The sequence below is a fragment of the Euprymna scolopes genome, chromosome 46 (genome assembly GCF_053919585.1).
Source record: "Euprymna scolopes isolate OS-2025 chromosome 46, ASM5391958v1, whole genome shotgun sequence".
Taxonomy (NCBI): Eukaryota; Metazoa; Mollusca; class Cephalopoda; order Sepiida; family Sepiolidae; genus Euprymna; species Euprymna scolopes.
In genome coordinates this window covers 23,035,620-23,053,499 of record NC_136527.1, presented here as the reverse complement: position 1 = coordinate 23,053,499, position 17,880 = coordinate 23,035,620, and the positions used below count along the sequence as shown (strand labels likewise).

At 33.2% G+C, this 17,880-nt stretch overlaps 1 protein-coding gene across 1 annotated transcript; it reads right to left on the bottom strand.

The window, feature by feature from the left end:
* Positions 1-3,005: 3,005 nt before the first annotated feature.
* On the bottom strand, positions 3,006-15,372 carry LOC145270907 (uncharacterized). The gene is made up of 2 exons (XM_080126457.1): positions 15,257-15,372; positions 3,006-4,433 (listed from the first exon to the last, which is right to left on the bottom strand). The coding sequence occupies exon 2, from the start codon at positions 4,292-4,294 to the stop codon at positions 3,362-3,364; it is 933 nt and encodes a 310-aa protein (XP_079982583.1). The 5' UTR covers positions 4,295-4,433; positions 15,257-15,372; the 3' UTR covers positions 3,006-3,361.
* Positions 15,373-17,880: the final 2,508 nt, after the last annotated feature.

The following is a 17,880-nucleotide window of genomic DNA, read 5'->3' as shown; positions in this document are numbered from 1 at the left end:
CAAGGCTAACAGTTGTCTCATTAATGACAGATGGAGGGCAATAAGACCTAGGTGCTGCTGTTACAGATTTCATGACATTGGAATTCACAATGTCAACGTTTTACAAGAATATGATGTGACATCATTTCTTTTAATTTCATCAAGTTTTCTATAGTGTGTCTTGTGGTGTGCTTGATTACAAACCGAGAACTGATCACTGTATGACACTTGACATTCTCCATTTCACACTAAACTAATTTCAAACACTTGTAAATCAGGAACAACTAGTCCAGAGTTGGGCTTTGCTACATAATCCACAGAGATATAAATCATTGCATATGCAACATTTCTACTAGATCATACAAACGAAAGTGGGCCATTACTTATTGAACGCTCTTTATATTTAAAAAATCTTGCACAATAAAGATTTGTATGAAAATAAGAACGATAAAAAGTTAAAACATGAAGTAGATATTCAAACATGAAAACTCAATATAAAATAGTCGTTTTATTGAGATATATTAAATTTAAAAAAAGTAAAAAACTGTTAAGACATGACCTCAGTTTTGTGGGGTGGTTTTTAAGATTTACATGAGAATAAAAACTTTGTTTTTAAAAGAAAATTATTAACAAAATCAAAGTATCATATTTGTTTCTCATGTTTTTGCGTGAGAGAGTAACAGTTTTTTTTACACAAGAATACCAACACACATAAAAAGAATATGGTTTTTAACTTTTTAACTTTTTTTATTTTAGTTCTCACTGTGGACGGACGTGTAAGAAGACATGCTACATACGTAGTCGTGTGCAACTCAACTCTCAACTTGAAAGATTGTTGAGTTTATGAGTTTGAAGTTTGGAAAGAAGTGTCGAGTTTTGGAATTGGAAATGTTGACAACAAATTTTCTAATTGACCTGATAAATAGTTTATCCATACAGTTTAGTTAGTCTGAAGAGATCCTCCTGAAACTTACACATAATTTTTATGAGAATATATAGATATTTATAGACAGTTATTATTCCTGTTATCGCTTCATTGTGAAAGTTTGCTTTTCTAGAAATTGTGTGTAAATATTCCTTAGGATCTTTTATTAAACCAGTTAGTATATTTCATACACATTTTTCTTTTGGTTCAATTTTCATCAGTCGAAGTATTCAGAAATCAATGGACTCCCTACATGGGTCTCACATTTAACTCTGTATGAAATGCATGTTCTATTAAATTAAATTGAGTGTTCTATTAAAGTTCTTTTGTCTTCCATGTGAAAACAACAAATGTTCATTCTCTGCAAAGAACCACATACGTCAAAGGAATGATGTTTGGTTGTGGTTTGACTAATTTTAATTTAATTTTTTATTTAAGCTGGTGATGGCACATCCTACCGGATGCCAGGCATTCACCCTTTATCTCATATATTTCCAGCAAACAATCATTTTAAGATTTTAACGTCTCTTTTTGAGCAATGGTTTTAATCTCCCTTACACTTGGTTCACAAGGTATATTTGTCAGGTAGTTTTTAAAATTATTTTGTCTTATTTCAGTTCCTCCTATAATTACTGAAAAGATTTTCCAAAATTCCACTTTGTTTCACGCCGTACATAACCCTCGTATTTTGTTATTTTTTACTCTGACTTTTTTTAACCCAGTGTTATTGAAGACATTAACTTCTAAGGTTGTGACTTCTTGTCTCATCTAATTATGTCAGTTTTAACGGCTCCGTTTCAATGCACATAGCTTTAGGAATCATAGTCATATCGGATGGTGTATAACATGTCCAACTGCTGTTCCCATGACTTGCTGCAGCATTCAATATTCAACATGTTATAGATCGTCATGTCGATATATTTACACATTCCATTTTATTCTATTGTATAGTAGCCATCCTCTAAAAAAACCTGACAGATATCAAATGGCTCCTGCTCGCTATTTCTGCGTATTTCAAACTTACATAGTCCTTAAAACTTAAACAAGCGTGAATGAATCCAGAAAATATTTGTCACAATATTGTTTTGCCCATTTTCCCAATTTTCTATAATGGAAGTTCTGGAGTATTTTTAACAACTCCTTTGGGTGATTTCCGTAGCAGACTTGTTTCCTAATTCGGTCATATTTGTAAAACAGTCTTGATTAAAATGATTGTCTACTTGCGTGATAGAGGTTGTTCTGGCTCGTTTCATAAGGCTGCAATACAATGTTGAGGTATGGATATTGGAAGATCATCAGATACTGTTTCTTGTATGTGTTTTCATATGATGCATCAAATCTCACATCTGTTCAAAATTCTTGTTATTTTCTTATCTTTTTAGCATCCACGCTATAAATTTTACCTCCCTTCAAAAGAAAAACACTATACTTAACAAGAATGTGTTTTTTCTCTCTGTTTTTATTTTCTTATTACTTAATTTTTGCTGGGGATGTCGCATTCTACTGCATGCCAAACATTCTCCCATTAATTTAGTTGTGCTATTGTTTGTATTTATTTTGAACTTAGTAAACGGAATATATTAGCCAGATAGTTTCTGAAACATTTTCATAAGCCTCTCTGCTCTGTTTAAGCCAGCATCATTAGGAATGCTGACTTCAACAAGGCTTGCCACATTCCATTCTTGTCCCATATCACTATGACAGGCTTAATAGCCACATTTTCAAGGTATGTAGCTGTAGGAAGTTCGTAGTCATAGTTGATGGTGTATGGCTTATTTCCAACTGTTCTTTCTGGAACAATTACCCATGATTTGCTACTACACAAATTATAATGCATTAATTTTCTTATCTTTTTAGTTTCCACGCTATTCAAAAGAAGAACCAAATACTTAACAAGAATGTGTTTTTTCTGTTTTAATTTTCTTATTACTTTGTTTTTGATGTGAATGGAGCATTCTACTGGATGCCAAACATTCTCCCATTAATTTAGTTGCTCCAACCGAAATATCTTTTCAAGATTCTTACTGTCCCTTCAAGTGCTATTGTTTGTATTTATTTTGCACTTGGTTCACTGAGTATATTCGCAAGATAGTTTTTGAAATATTTTTTTATTGCCCTGGTAAATCCTATAATGAGAGGTATGATTTCTACATTTGTAAGATTCCAGTTTCTTTTTATGTCGTCCATAATTCATTGGTATTTTGTTATTTTCTCCCTCACTGCTCTGTTATGTCCAGCATCATTAGGAATGATTACTTCATTTAGGCTTGCCATATTCTACTTCTTGTCCCATATAACTATGTCTGGCTTATTAACCATATTTTCTAGGTATATAGCGGTAGAAATTCCGTAGTCATTGTGTATGACTTATTTCCAATTGTTCTTTCTGGTACATATACCCAAGATTTGCTACTACATTGGATATCAAGGTTTTTAGTTTATCTAGTGGAGATATGTTTATCCCATATGTGTTGTCATATGACTCAACAAAGTTGACTTCCATGCAAAAGAAGAACCACATACTTCACAAGAATGTGGTTTCTCTCCTGAATGTGTTTTCACATGACACAACAACTGTGACTTCCATGCAAAAGAAGAACCACATACTTCACAAGAATGTGGTTTCTCTCCCATATGAGTTTTTACATGACTCAACAACTGTGACTTCCGTGCAAAAGAAGAACCACATACTTCACAAGAATATGGTTTATCTCCTGTATGCGTTTTCATATGATCCAACAAATTTGACTTCTGTATAAAAGAAGAACCACATACTTCACAATAATGTGGTTTCTCTCCCGTGTGGGTTTTCATATGACGCAACAAAGTTGACTTCTGTGCAAAAGAAGAACCACATACGTCACAAGAATGTGGTTTATCTCCTGTATGTGTTCTAATATGACTCAATAAATTTGACTTCCTTGCAAAAGAAGAACCACATATTTCACAAAAATGTGGTTTCTGCCCCGTATGTGTTTTCAAATGACGCAACAAGGTTGACGTCCGTGCAAAAGAAGAACCACATATGTCGCAAGAATGTGGTTTCTCTCCTGTATGTGTTTTCATATGATCCAACATAGATGACTTCTGTACAAAAGAAGAACCACATACTTCACAAGAATGTGGTTTCTCTCCCGTGTGGGTTTTCATATGACGCAACAACTGTGACTTCTGTGCAAAAGAAGAGCCACATACTTCACAACAATGTGGTTTCTCTCCTGTGTGTGTTTTAATATGATCCAACAAATGTGACTTCTGTACAAAAGAAGAACCACATACTTCACAAAAATGTGGTTTCTCTCCTGTATCTGTTGTCATATGACTCAACAAAGTTGACTTATGTGCAAAAGAGGAACCACATACTTCACTTGAATGTGGTTTGTCAGACATGTTAGATATATTCTACAGAACGTATATGTAATGTAGTGTATGATGATAACCAGGTATAATTATTTTAAACCTTTTAAAATCACCAATTAAGAAAGCTCCTTCTTAGCCATTGATTACTGTCTTTTCTTTGCTGCAAATTCTGAAAATATAAAATAAATTAAAAGAATAATATTTCATGTGGTTAACTTTAATTTTTTGGTTTATTTTTATTAAAAATATCCAAAACATCTATTATTAATGAAATTCAAAAAAGAAATCAGTATAGTTTTATGCAATACTGGTCAGTCAACAAAATTAATGTTTCTTATACCAAATATTTAGTTAAAAATCTTTACGTTTCTTCATTTTAGAGATGAGGATTGATTATTCATATTATTTGGATTCTTTAGAATACTGTTCTCATCTTAGGTGTTATTTTCACAAAGTTTCTATGTTACCGCCGATCTTATTCAGGTGTATGTTGTCAAACCTGGGAACTTGTCTTTCTCTTGAACTAAGAAATATGTACAGAATTCTCAATGGAACCATTTATTTAGTACATGAGTGCAGCATGCTTTCGTGTTGTTAGTGATGACTGGGTAAAAAAGCCTTATTAAAAATTCTGCTTTCAATTTTATTGATGTTTTTTAAGTACTCTAACCATAGTAGCACGCGTCCTAGCAGAAAAACCTAGTACAAATTTTAGAACATTAGCAGAGAATCCTAGTACGAAGTTATGAACATTTTTGTTTCTAGATGTTATCGCTATACATACATATACATATATAATGGCATAAAAAAGTTTGCACTTATCATTTTTTCAAAAGCTGCAAATTTAAGCTAAATTGAATGTAACAGTTTAAAAAATCTATATCTCATTTGTGCCATTTTTTATGCCTCTATAATTTACCTGTTCACATTTAACTTTTAATTGAAGTATCCTAGTGTTCACGTCAATTTAAAAAATTAACTTTAAATTGAGAAGGCATAAAGAAACTGCACTATGGAAAATTGCATTTTAATATAATTTAGAATATTATTGTAACACAAATACAACAGGAACACAGCTAGTAAATATTTAGTAATATACCCCTTCTGCAATTTGACAGCCTGCAATCTTTGGCCATTCCTATAATTAGTCTTCAGTAATACTCCGGTGAAAGGGATATAATATTTCTCTTTCAATTTTGTCGAAAATTCTAACCGATTTGAAATTTTATCATTATGTAGCTGTAGCTTGATATAATGTCATACGTTTTTGATAGGATTGATGTCTGGAGATTGTGCAGGCCAATTAAAAAATGGAATATCATGCCCTTCAAGTAACCTCTTAACACTGTCAGTTGCGTGAAGGGGAGCATTAACCGACATAAAGATGAGATTATCATCTAAATTTCGGCTAAAGTAGGGTGGAAAATGCCCAGTCAACATATTAATGCATATTGCAACAGAGACTCATGAATTTAATTCCTTCAACCAGTTCTTAACTGTAGAAAGAGAACAAGATTACACTGTTGTTGGATTTGGGAAACTGTTTCAAATCTGTTTCTGACGCTACGGATCTAGATAGCATTGTTTCCTGTAAGAAGTAACCCCATGACGACCACATATAGCGACATCATAAACACTGCCAGTTTTGGTACTTTTTCACAGTCACTCGTACTGTTATCGAATCACATTTCAATCTATGGCCAATTTCTCGATTAGATATACGAGAAAAGTGAAGATAAGTGAGCCCCTGACAGTCACTAATAGGAAATAGAGGCATATGGACTCGATGTTACATTGTCTAACCTGGAATGACAACAGTTATGATTAGAGATGCTTTGTTGCCTAAAAGGTGATATTTTAAGCTGGTTTAAAGCTTATTTGTTTTCTTAAGACATTAATTACTTTTCACTGTTTTTCTCAATCTATATTTACTTCATCCTATAAGGGTCAATGATTTCCTTTTTCCAGCAATCTTTCCACATATTACAGCTTTTCAATGTTTTTCTAACCTTAGTGTTAGTGAATGACATGGCTCACATTTGTATTATGTTCCACATCTACATGGAATCTCTTAATCATGATTTTTCCATAAGCGACTGTACATGCACATGTTCCTGGAGAGTCGAATCACCCTGGAATACTCTGGTGTCCACCTCTCTAGTGGTTTCTCTCAAATTTTCCACCTCATTTTGATATGTATTGTTATTAGTATATATATTCAAAGCCCACTCAATGCAATGGAAGCACTTGGACTCACCACCTCCAAAGAAGGCAAGGGGGCAGCCCTCCACTGGCAAGGTCATGCTCACAGTCCTCTGGGACCAGGACGGAGTAGTGATGACAAATCTCCTGGAAAAGGGTACCACAATTACAGGAGTCTATTTTGCTTCACTTTTGAGGAAATTAAGGGAACCTATCAAAATCAAGAGGCGGGGCAAGATCAGCAAAGGTACCCTCCTCCTGTAGGACAACGCTCCGGTCCACAACTCACATGTTGCCAGATCAGAAGCACAGGCGTGTGGTTATGAAATTCTCCTTCATCCTGCCTACTCTTCTGACCTTGCACCCTCTGACTTTCATCTCTTCCCAGCCATGAAGTTATTTTTGAAAGGAAAGTGTTTCCCAGATGATGCAGCCTTGATTTCTGAAGTCACGTTGTGGTTGGAGGACCAACCTTGGGTGTTCTACAAAAACGGTCTCCAGAGCTGCATCAAACGATGGGAGAGATACATAACTGTGTATTTCCTATGTAGAGAAAGACTAATAACTGTGCAAAGTTTCGTTGGTATACTCCCATGTGAAGTGGGTCAGGGGCATTACTTATTGCACGCCCCTCGTAGCGTGATGGTGCACATGCAATACGTACATGACAGCTGTTAGCAAATGCCCAGGACGATGGGGTTATTTTGTCATAATTGATATTTTCAGTGGTGTAAGGTCAACTACTTGAAAGACACAGGTGTCGAGGGTGGGCTAAAAAAGCAGGTCGTATATATAGTCAATGCCAGCAGGACATACATTTCATTTGGTGAAGGTTTTCACCAGTTATTCGAACAAATATTAAGGGAACCTGGACGAACTGTAAATATATGACAAAGAAGAGTCCTGTGAAGTTGAGGAAAACCAAAACTAAATCAATATCTGACATTCCATTTTTGAATCAGATATATGTGATCAAAATATTTTAAGCTAATTATTTCTCTCTTTCGTGTTTATTAACAAAAAATAATTTTGAGTTGTTTTATTTTCTTGTTCTTTCGTCAGTAGCATTTGCTATTGTTATAATAAAGCAGCAGCTATTTTCAAATTTTGTGCAAGGACTGACTTCAGAATTGAAAAAAAGCAGTAGAGTAGGTTAAAATGGATACACGACTATATGCAAAAGATAGATTAGCAGAAGGCGCTTATAGTGGGATAGACTGGAGAAGCAGACAAATCAGAAAACAGGTACTGGGATTTTTAGAGGGTTTAAGAGATAGGAGAGTGAAGATGGTTGTGATGAGACACAAGCCACAATATCTACAAGCGGCTTATCAGAAAGCTATAGCAGAAGTTAAATAGAAAATCTGGCTTGACGCAAACTAGGAGTATGAAGACATTGAGGTTTGTCATACGAGACGGCAGATTCTAGTCGCCCAAGATATGGAGACAGACGTAAAAGAGGAAACAAAGTAGAGAGTAGAGGACTAGGATTTAAAACTAAATTAAGGAAAAAGCTCGGTAGATAATTAGGTGTTACTGAACAAGGGCATACCAATGCACATAGAATTGAGAGAAAATTATAGAGGAGTAGAGGTCTCAATAATAAATATGTGATACTAAACCATTACTGGCTTAAGAAAAATGAGGTGAGGATGTACTTCGGTTTAGGAATGATAAGAGTATTTGACGAGAATATAGCTCTGAAAGATGATGCCTATATTTAATCAATAGTTAATTCAGCACAGAAAATTATGCTAAAACACCAGCATCTGCATACATGCATGATTTGTGTGGGTTTTAGAAATTGTTGTTTGTAAGTTGTAAGTTTCTATTGCTTATAATGAACAATACCAACCAATAACCTTGAGAACAGGTTGCCAAATAGCTAAGTGGCTTTTAACATTACTGTGATTATTATGATTGATGAACAAAAGAATTAAATCCTCGAGAACGTAGACAGTCAGCTTAAAAATGGAGCTCACATATATTGTTATACTGGTTTATCCTAATCCTGAGAAAGACTACAGACTGTACACGGATCAGAGGGAGCATAAACGTTGAAAAACCAATTTACTTCTCATCCCATAAACTTAGTGAAATGCAGACAAGATGGTCGACTATAGAAAAAAGAAGCATACATGATACACTTAATAATTACACGATACACTATGCCCTTAATAACTTGAATGAATATTTTCATAGTATGAAAGTCACCATTTATAAAAATCACATACCTCTAGAATATTTATTCAATATTAATATTAAACTCGCCTATGCAGAATAAGAAAATACAGAGGTGGCTTCGAAGGAAAAGAAAAATGTTTGTGTGGATCTTTTGTTATGCACCGTTGATTTGAGAAGAGACAATGACGTTCCCTAGTAGAAATAGATGGTAGGAATTACTCGGTAAATAAGAAGGTTAAAGGCTCATCAGTGTCGCACGAACATCATACGTTATTGGGTTTTGATTTAATTAGAGAACAAGAGGCAGATAAGAAAATTTTTAGATTTAAAGATGAAGATGAAGAACAGTAAATTTTCTAAAACGTTTATGAACGAGATAATGTATTACTTATTGCAACCCGAGGACGAACAATTGTGACGATTATATGTACCACAACATATGGTCATAATATATATATATATAATTTACATTATTTAAGCAAAAATATTTGTGTGGATCTATTGTTATGCATCATGAATTTGAGCAGAGACAATGACGTTCTCTGGTAGAAATCAATAGTAGTAATTACTCGGTATGTGCGATACATTTTGATTCACTAGAATTTGCATCATATAAGAAGCTAAAAGACTCATCAGTATCGCACGAACACCATACGTTATCTTTGGGTTAGGATTTCATTAGGGAACAAGAGGCAAATGAGGACATTTTTAGATTTAAAGATGCAGATGAAGAACGGTAAATAGTCTAAAATGGAATACAAACGTTTATGGTGATGAACAAGATTCTATATTGCAGATGATGAACAATTATGAACAATTATATGTAATGCAGCATTTTGTCTAATAAATTCTAAAAAAGGGATTAAATTAAAGAAAACAAAGTATATTATGTATTTTTAACTGGCCTTTCCGATGCAGCAATCGGATTTTAGAAAAAATAAATAACAAAGGAACAACAAACATAATTGCAAAAAACCCTTGTTCAAAATTATTGGCACGATTTATTTAATAATCAATTGTATAGCCTTTGGCCTTGATTACCTTCCTCAGTCGCTTTTCATAGTTTACAACCAAGTTGTTGCACTCTTCAGTAATAATTTTAGCCCACTCTTCCTGACAATAATCCTCCAATTGAATAAGATTCTTAGGCTTCCTTTGCATTACCCTCAATTTTAATGTTCTCCATAAATTTTCAATTGGATTAAGGTCTGGGCTTTGTGATGGCCACTCCAAAACATTAATATGATTGTCCTCAAGCCATTTCTTAGTCAGTTTAGCCGAATGCTTTGGGTCATTATCTTGCATGAACCACCAACGACGACCAAGTGAGAGCTCTTTAACAGAGTCTTTCAGGTTTTCATCCAATATTTTAACATAATCTTCCTTTTTTATGCTACCTGTGACCTTAACAAGTCGCCCTGGTCCAGAGGCAGCAAAGGATCCCCAAAACATCAAACTGCCTCCACCGTGCTTCACTGTGGGTATGGTGTTCTTAGGCAGGAAAGCTTCGCCAGATTTTCTGTAAATATAAGACACTTTATTATGGCCAAATAACTCTATTTTCGTTTCGTCAGTCCATAGAACACGTTTCCAGAATGCAACATCTTTATCAATATGACGTTTTGCAAAGGCTAGCCTTGCTTTCAGGTGCATAGGCTTCAATAAGGGAGTCTTTCTCGGACGACATGCTTTTAAACCAGCTCTCTTCAAAACTCTACCAACTGTATATCGAGATACATTCACTCCAGAGGTGCTCTGTTCATCAACAATCTCCCCAACAGAGATCCTTGGGTTTTGTTTTACTTGTCGAACAATTTTCCGTTCATCTCTTGGGGAAAGAATCCTTTTTCTCCCTCTACCCTCTAAACTCATAACGTGGCCTTGCGATTTGAACTTGTTTATTATGGCTCTAACAGTGGATTTGGGAAGGTTTAGCTTCTTTGAAATCTTATCATAGCCCTCCCCATTGGTATGGCATACTACAACAAGCTTCCTGACGTCTTCGCTGTGTTCCTTAGTTTTAACCATGGCGATTGAAAATTATAATTTAGTCACTTATAATAGTTTAAATAAATCGCTATCTAAAAATTATCTGAAAAAAATTATTCACTGAATTAGCGTTAAACAAGCATAATATGGCTATAAAAAAGTTCAGAAAGCACGTAAACCGGAAATTGATTGATATTATACTGATACTAAAAGAAAAACAAAGCCGTGCCAATAATTTTGAACAAGGGTTTTTTGCAATTATGTTTGTTGTTCCTTTGTTATTTATTTTTTCTAAAATCCGATTGCTGCATCGGAAAGGCCAGTTAAAAATACATAATTCTCACCATGCTTTCCAACAGATACATGATCTTGCCATTACATAATATATTAATGACTTGTAAAGTATACTAGGGTGATGTGTGGCAATAATTCTCAGTGCCACGGGTTCTAACACACTCTACAGTATGGCCGAGTGGTGATTTGCCCATGGGCATAGATATACAAAGAAATACATTCCCATAATTCCTTTTCTAGCTCTCTCTCTCTTTCTCTCTCTCTCTCTCTCTCTATCTCTGCACAGACCATCCTGAGGTGAGCACACATAATTCTGTCTCTCCATAAACGAGGAGGGGGGAGTACCCCCTCCCTCAACGCTAGTTAGGCATTTTAGCTTAGTTTTGAAGATATGTAAATTGCAATAGTTTTTGTAATATATATTGTATCCATAATGTAAAATAAAATATTTATTTTTCATATATATTGCAATTGTGTCGCGTGTCGTTTTTTGTGCCTGTCATAAATGCCTTCATTGAAACAACGAAGCGGTCTGGAGGATGAAGAAAGAAAATTCAAATCAGAACGCCACCAGAGTGAAGAAGTCATCTTAAGAGAAAGAAGGAGCATCCAACATCTCAGGTATGCTTTTCTTCTTACAGCTCCTAATGACTGGCCGTCTTCACATCCGGCTGATCATGTTATAGATGAGCAACACGAAAGTTCATAGATTTTAAGATTGGAGAAAAAACAGTTACGTCTCATATTAAAGATCCATCAGTCAAGGAACATGAAAGAAAGTTAAGAAAGGTTGCATTTGATAGCGATTCAGCCATGAAACAAGCTGATATCCCAATATGGAGGAGCCGACATTAATGGAAAAGGCCAGATAAGGAGTCTAACATTCCACTGATGGAGAGGAGAGTCATGACATGTAGCATAATGACTAACAACTATTTGACGTACACAACTTTCAAAGGTGAGCGCACCAGCTAAAAACTGGTCACATATATAGCCCAGAGAAAAGGCAAAAAAAGAGAGGCTTACAGTCAGTTGACAATCACCATCACATATTTGTGGCTCCATCCACCTCCCGGTCCACACACTCTTTATTTAGAATATGAGGCAGTAAAGAAACGGAAAATTAGTTTTTATATTTTTATATAAAAAAGTGTACAAGTTTTTCTAGCTGACGAAAAATGTACTGTGAAACATATATGCATAATGTGCTGCCACATGTATAAAAATGATAAGAGTTTACTGTTTCCCCCTAGCACACTGCTTAGCCATTTTGAACGAATGACAAATTGAATCTCATCCGTTTTCCATCATTCTTCTTTAACTTAGTTTGAACGTGTAAATAAGATGGCAGACATCAGTTTGGAAGGATCACAGAGAAAACCATAGATAACGTGCACGTAAGCTTAATATAAATTAAGTTCCTCAACATGACACCTTTAAAGTCAACTCAAGTTTAATCAAGTATGTTTACAAATAAACTGACACTCAAAACCTGCAAAGCCGACAATCAAGCCTTCCTCATTCATACGAGCTGATCTGAGTGCTATTGTTGGCTAAGAATATCAATAGCATATCGCATAGAAAATAGGTCCATTTTAACAGTGATTATACCATGCTAGGACTGACCACCAATACCTATAATGGGTGTCACTTGTAAAATTTTGTAAAAGTAGTCATGTATTTTAAATAGAACCGAAGAGAATTGGTCAATTTGCATTTTTGATTGCATATTCTTAATTTTCTCTCATTCTCTTGTTCTTTCGTTTTGAAGAAAGCCATTTAACCTATGCAGGCATAAAGTTGGCTGTGAACAGAGGGAGGAAAAACAAAGAATTTTTGTTAGTTTCTCATGATTTGAGGGGAATTTTGTTTTGTTGGAAGAAATCCAGATACTATTTTGATGATTTTACACATAATCTGAGAAATGATGTCTTTTTTAGTACATTTTTCAAAAATAGAAACAGTCTGCATTGCATAAGTGAGTGTCAAACATTTTAGCCGTTCTTTCTTTCCTTTCTTTTATGTTACATGACCAATCCTTTGAAGCACACATACACACATGCTGGCCAAGTAAGTTACGATTTTCCATACACAAATTCAGAAAATCTACTTATGAAAGCCCATTTATAATAACTTTCTTTTCATCTATCAAAGTTAATGTCCCCAAAATACAAAATAATTTAATTTCATGTCATCTTCACTTTTCAAAACAGAATAAAAATTAAAGGGTCATATCACAATCCAGTAATCATGGAATCTCCTTTATTGCAAGGAAAAACAAAACAAGTTTTCGACACATAAAAATAGGTGTAAAGAAGAAAACATTGTGATTTGCTCGTATCATTTGGATTATTTGGACTATTGTTCTCATCTTAAGTGTTATTTTTACAATGTTTGCACAATAAATAACACTCAAGATGAGAAGAGTAGTCCTAATAATCTAAATAATACAAAGAATCATTCCTCATCTAAAAAACCCGGAAACGTAATATTGTAATTTGTTTAAGAATCATACATATTTTTTAATTTAGTAAAAGTAAGGTTTATTGAATGTATTTTTGAGAGAACTTAAAAATGCAACGTAATAAGTTTATTTAATTATCAGCATTCTTAAAACTAAAGAATAGAAAATTTGATAACTGCATTTCCAAATCAATTAACAGAAAACTCTTTGGTATATTTGTGTGTGTAAACAGTTTCTAATACATCGATCCCTCATAAACGATGAGAATTCAAACATTTAATTAAATAAAGGAGAAAACAATTAAATATCACAAAAGTTAAAAAATAAGCTAAATTCTCAAAATTGGCTGAAAAAGTCGATTTATTGGAACTTTGCAGTATAAACTATTAAATATATTGAAATTTTTTGATTTCAAATTATTCTTTTTTTTTTCATTGTAAACTATAAAGAAGTTGTACTGGTCAATGTCTAGAATCTTTCAAACCCCCATCCCTCCTAAAAAACTTTCTTTACGGTTATTACTTTACAAGTTTTTTTTTTTTGGGGGGGGGGGTGCTGAAAACGAATATATGCTTTATATGCGCAGAGAAATAGTTTTCATGATATGAAAAAAGTATAATTTTAAAAAATGGGGTATCACTTTTCATTATAAATGTAACATAAAATGAGCATACACTTTACGGTAACCTAGTGAGTGGAGCAAAAGTTTTTTTCAATTTCAATAAAACCTGATGGCATGAAAGAGAAAAAAGAGAAAATAGAGAAACATCTGCATACAAAAACGTGTCATTTCTTATGTTATCAGTAGTGACCATTTCTGTATGTGTAAGCATATTTTTGCCGCAAAGTACTTTTCTGATTATTAAGCAGTGTAATTCCTTATGTTATCAGTGGTAGCTAATTCTTTACACTGTGTAATAATATTCAGAAAATTACTTGGTTGCAACAAAGTTTAATGGGATATTCGTTTTCAGCATACAAAAATCTATAGAACTCGTCATGTTAAAGGTGATTGTTAAGGTCGAAAAGTAAGTAACCAAACGGCTTTCAGGCAGCACCTCCTCCAAAAAATTTTCATCTTGTAGCCTGAAAGTGGGTGCTCATTTGGTGCTAGTGCAGTCATTGATCCACGCTATATTTTAAATAGTTTTTTCAAGTTTAATTAAAGTTTCATGATATCTTGTTTTATTAAATTGTAAGGTGAAAGTACAGAATAGGTACAAAACACCCTCCTCTCCCCATTTAAAGAATGGCTTTCTAAAAATAACTTATTTCAGCATGGATCAATAAGTGCATTAGTACCTCTCATTTTACATTAAATTTATGTGAAAAAAATGTGATTCCCACTTTTGGAAAAAGTCATTTCCTCATATCATTAAATCTAATTCCTTGCGCCACTTTTGAACTATATATTCGTTTTTAGCATACCCGAAAAACTATAAAAAGTTTTCATTGTAAAGATTTTTTTTACTTTACGTCAGATTCTAGACATTGATCGTTGTTTTTTTTTTATGTGTAAGTATGCAAAATAAAATAAACAATTAATGATAATAATCCACTGAGAAAATTGAAAAAAAATGATGAAAAAAAACATTAAACAATGAAAAACATTTAAGATTTATAGTTTTTTTGTTTGTTTGTTTGTTTGTTTTTTGTAAAAAAACAACAACAACATTAGTTAAAAAGATTTAAAATCTATAAAATTAGTTTTTTAAACGATAAAGAAGTTATTTTTTTGTTTAAGTCAGTATTGAAAACAAAAACAATCAACATTGAAAGATTTTCAACAATCCCTTACATTTTTAACGTATTCTGCAAATGCGCAAAAATCGATACTAAATTCATGTAGTAATACTTACGTTTTTGTTTTATAATCTGCTTTCGATTAACTTTATCTGCTTTTATAAAGGAAACGATTTTTCAAATGTGATTGACTTTACAAGCTCAAATTCAAGATGACGAACGGAAGAGCAAGTTCGCAGAAAACAAATTTGAAGAGGAAAAATAAAAAAAAAGAAATCATTTCGAAATAGAGCTGATCTATTTGGTGAATATCACGGATAAAATTAGTATTATTTTATTTAATATTTTAATATTTACATGAGAGAGAACAGATTACAAGTTTCACCTTTATTAATTCTCTAATTCGTTGCACGTGCAATTTAATGGCGGAAACTGATAGTTTTTAAAGCCGCCGTTTCGTATTTTAATTTACTTATTTATTTATTTTACATTCCTGGTTATTTTTTATTGTGCTTTCCGTATTTTCATTTATTCATTTGTTTGTTTGTTTCCTTATTAATTTTGATTATGTTTGAAAGATTAAAGCCTAAATTTAATCTGGTGCTTGTGCAGTTTACCAAACACATTTAAGAGCAAGTTCGCAGAAAATAAAATTTAAGAGGAAAAATAAGAAAAAGAAATCATTTCGAAATAGAGACGATCTATTTGGTGAATATCACGGATAAAATTAGTATTATTTTATTTAAGAATTTTAATATTTACATGAGAGAGAACAGATTACAAGTTTCATCTTTATTAATTCTATAATTCATTGTGAAAATATTGAATAAATATGGCTTATCGTTAGGTATCCCCAAAACAATGTGAAAAACGGAACACATGTTCCCGTGACGTCAGACTTGTGTTAACTATACGAACTATGGAAAAGCAGAAGCGACTTAATGATTTTTAAAACCCTTGTTTATCTTCTTCAAACTGCAATTAATAATTAATCTTTGTTATAATTTTGTTAAGTTTTAAGATTTACACAGTGTAATGATTAATAATATTATAAACATGTGTATATTACATATGAATACGGTTTTACTGAATGTTCTTTTGGTTACCTACGAGCTTCCATATTTTGGTCGGTAAAAAAAAGACGAACAAAATATTAGAAGAGGGGCCTACAAAATGCTTAATATTTTTGCAATAATATTTTCAAATCTGTTTTAATCTGGCGATAAAATAGCTGACAAGAGCCATGTGTATGTAAAAACTTAATATTAAACAAAAATTAAACACAATTAATTAAAAATCTATATTGTAACGGAACATTTTGAAATAATGGAATTTTAATAGTTTTAATCTTTTAAAAATTAATTAATGTTTACGAAGTTTCTTTTTCTTGGCAATTCAACTGATTATAGTTCCTATTTACAATGTCTCCCCACAGGACAGAGTTAGACACCAGGGTCGTTTTTTAATGTGGGGAAAAGGAACAAAAATAAAAATTGTCTCAGTCGTGAAAGATTTCTCTTCCACTGACAGAGAACAAGAAATTAAAGTGCAGCATCTGAAGAACAGATACTACACTTTGATCTTGTCCCGAAGGCCAAGTTCTTAGTTTTAGAAATTTCAGAATGCAAGGGCGATAACTGCTGGATTATTCCAATCACACGATTATTTGACCAATGAAATTGCATTGTTTCAGTTGCTGCGGAGGATTCAGGAATTGGCGGGAATATTGTGTTTCTTAAAACAGATTTCAATTCCGCGTAGAGCAAAGATGACGCGTGTTATCTCGCTCTGTGCCTAATGAACTAAGGCAGGGTTCTATTTTTATTGTTATCTCCGCTCACTTAAATGCGGATACAAGCCTGAGGCTAAACTGTTCTATGGACTAATTACTTTTGCTCGCAGGAGGGCATACTTTATTATGGAACATCGATCGCAATGTGCGTTGTTTTTATTGACCAGTCTGGAAGGATTTCGGGAACCCTCAACCATTTATATGAGCGGCCGATTTCAACCAGCATCTTCCACAAGAAGAAAACTACCTTCACCTTTCGAGGCATGAATTACCCGCCATTTGGCTGAAGCTAAAGAGGGCACTCTTTTGCAATATGGACTCATTTTTACCTTTCTTGTAAATAAAATATTCTTGGAATTTAAGGTGAGCCTTGTTGCTTTTCTGTGTGTCTCTTTCATTCTGCCAAAGGCACAAACGAGTAAGAGAATTTCTTACATAGTATATATTGATTCGAAACAACGCTATTAAAAAAAAAAATAATATCAAATTTATATCATTTTATTGCAACTTCAAGGTTAAATTTTGATCAATACGTGTATTTAAACTTTTAAAAAATAAATATTTTTTTTATTACTCTTATGTTTCATAATAAATAGAAATTTCGATAAATGTAAATATATTTTGCTCAAATTTCGAAAAAAAAATAAATATGGGGGGGGGAACACACACAAAAAATATTTCCCCTCATATATTTTACGGAAACTGCATTTTATATGTAATTTCATTCTGAAATGGATAAGCATCAAACATTTCACGAAAATCTGACCATTAGTTGATTTTTGCTAGATTTATTAAACATTGGTATGTTTTCACGTTCGGAATGTCTACTACATGGGAACGTTATTTTAAAACACCAATTATGTAAACACGATTTTCTATCTCGCAATTTCATTATTTGCGTTCGACGAAATTTTTTTTTTTTAATTATTACTGGTTTATTTTGCCCTT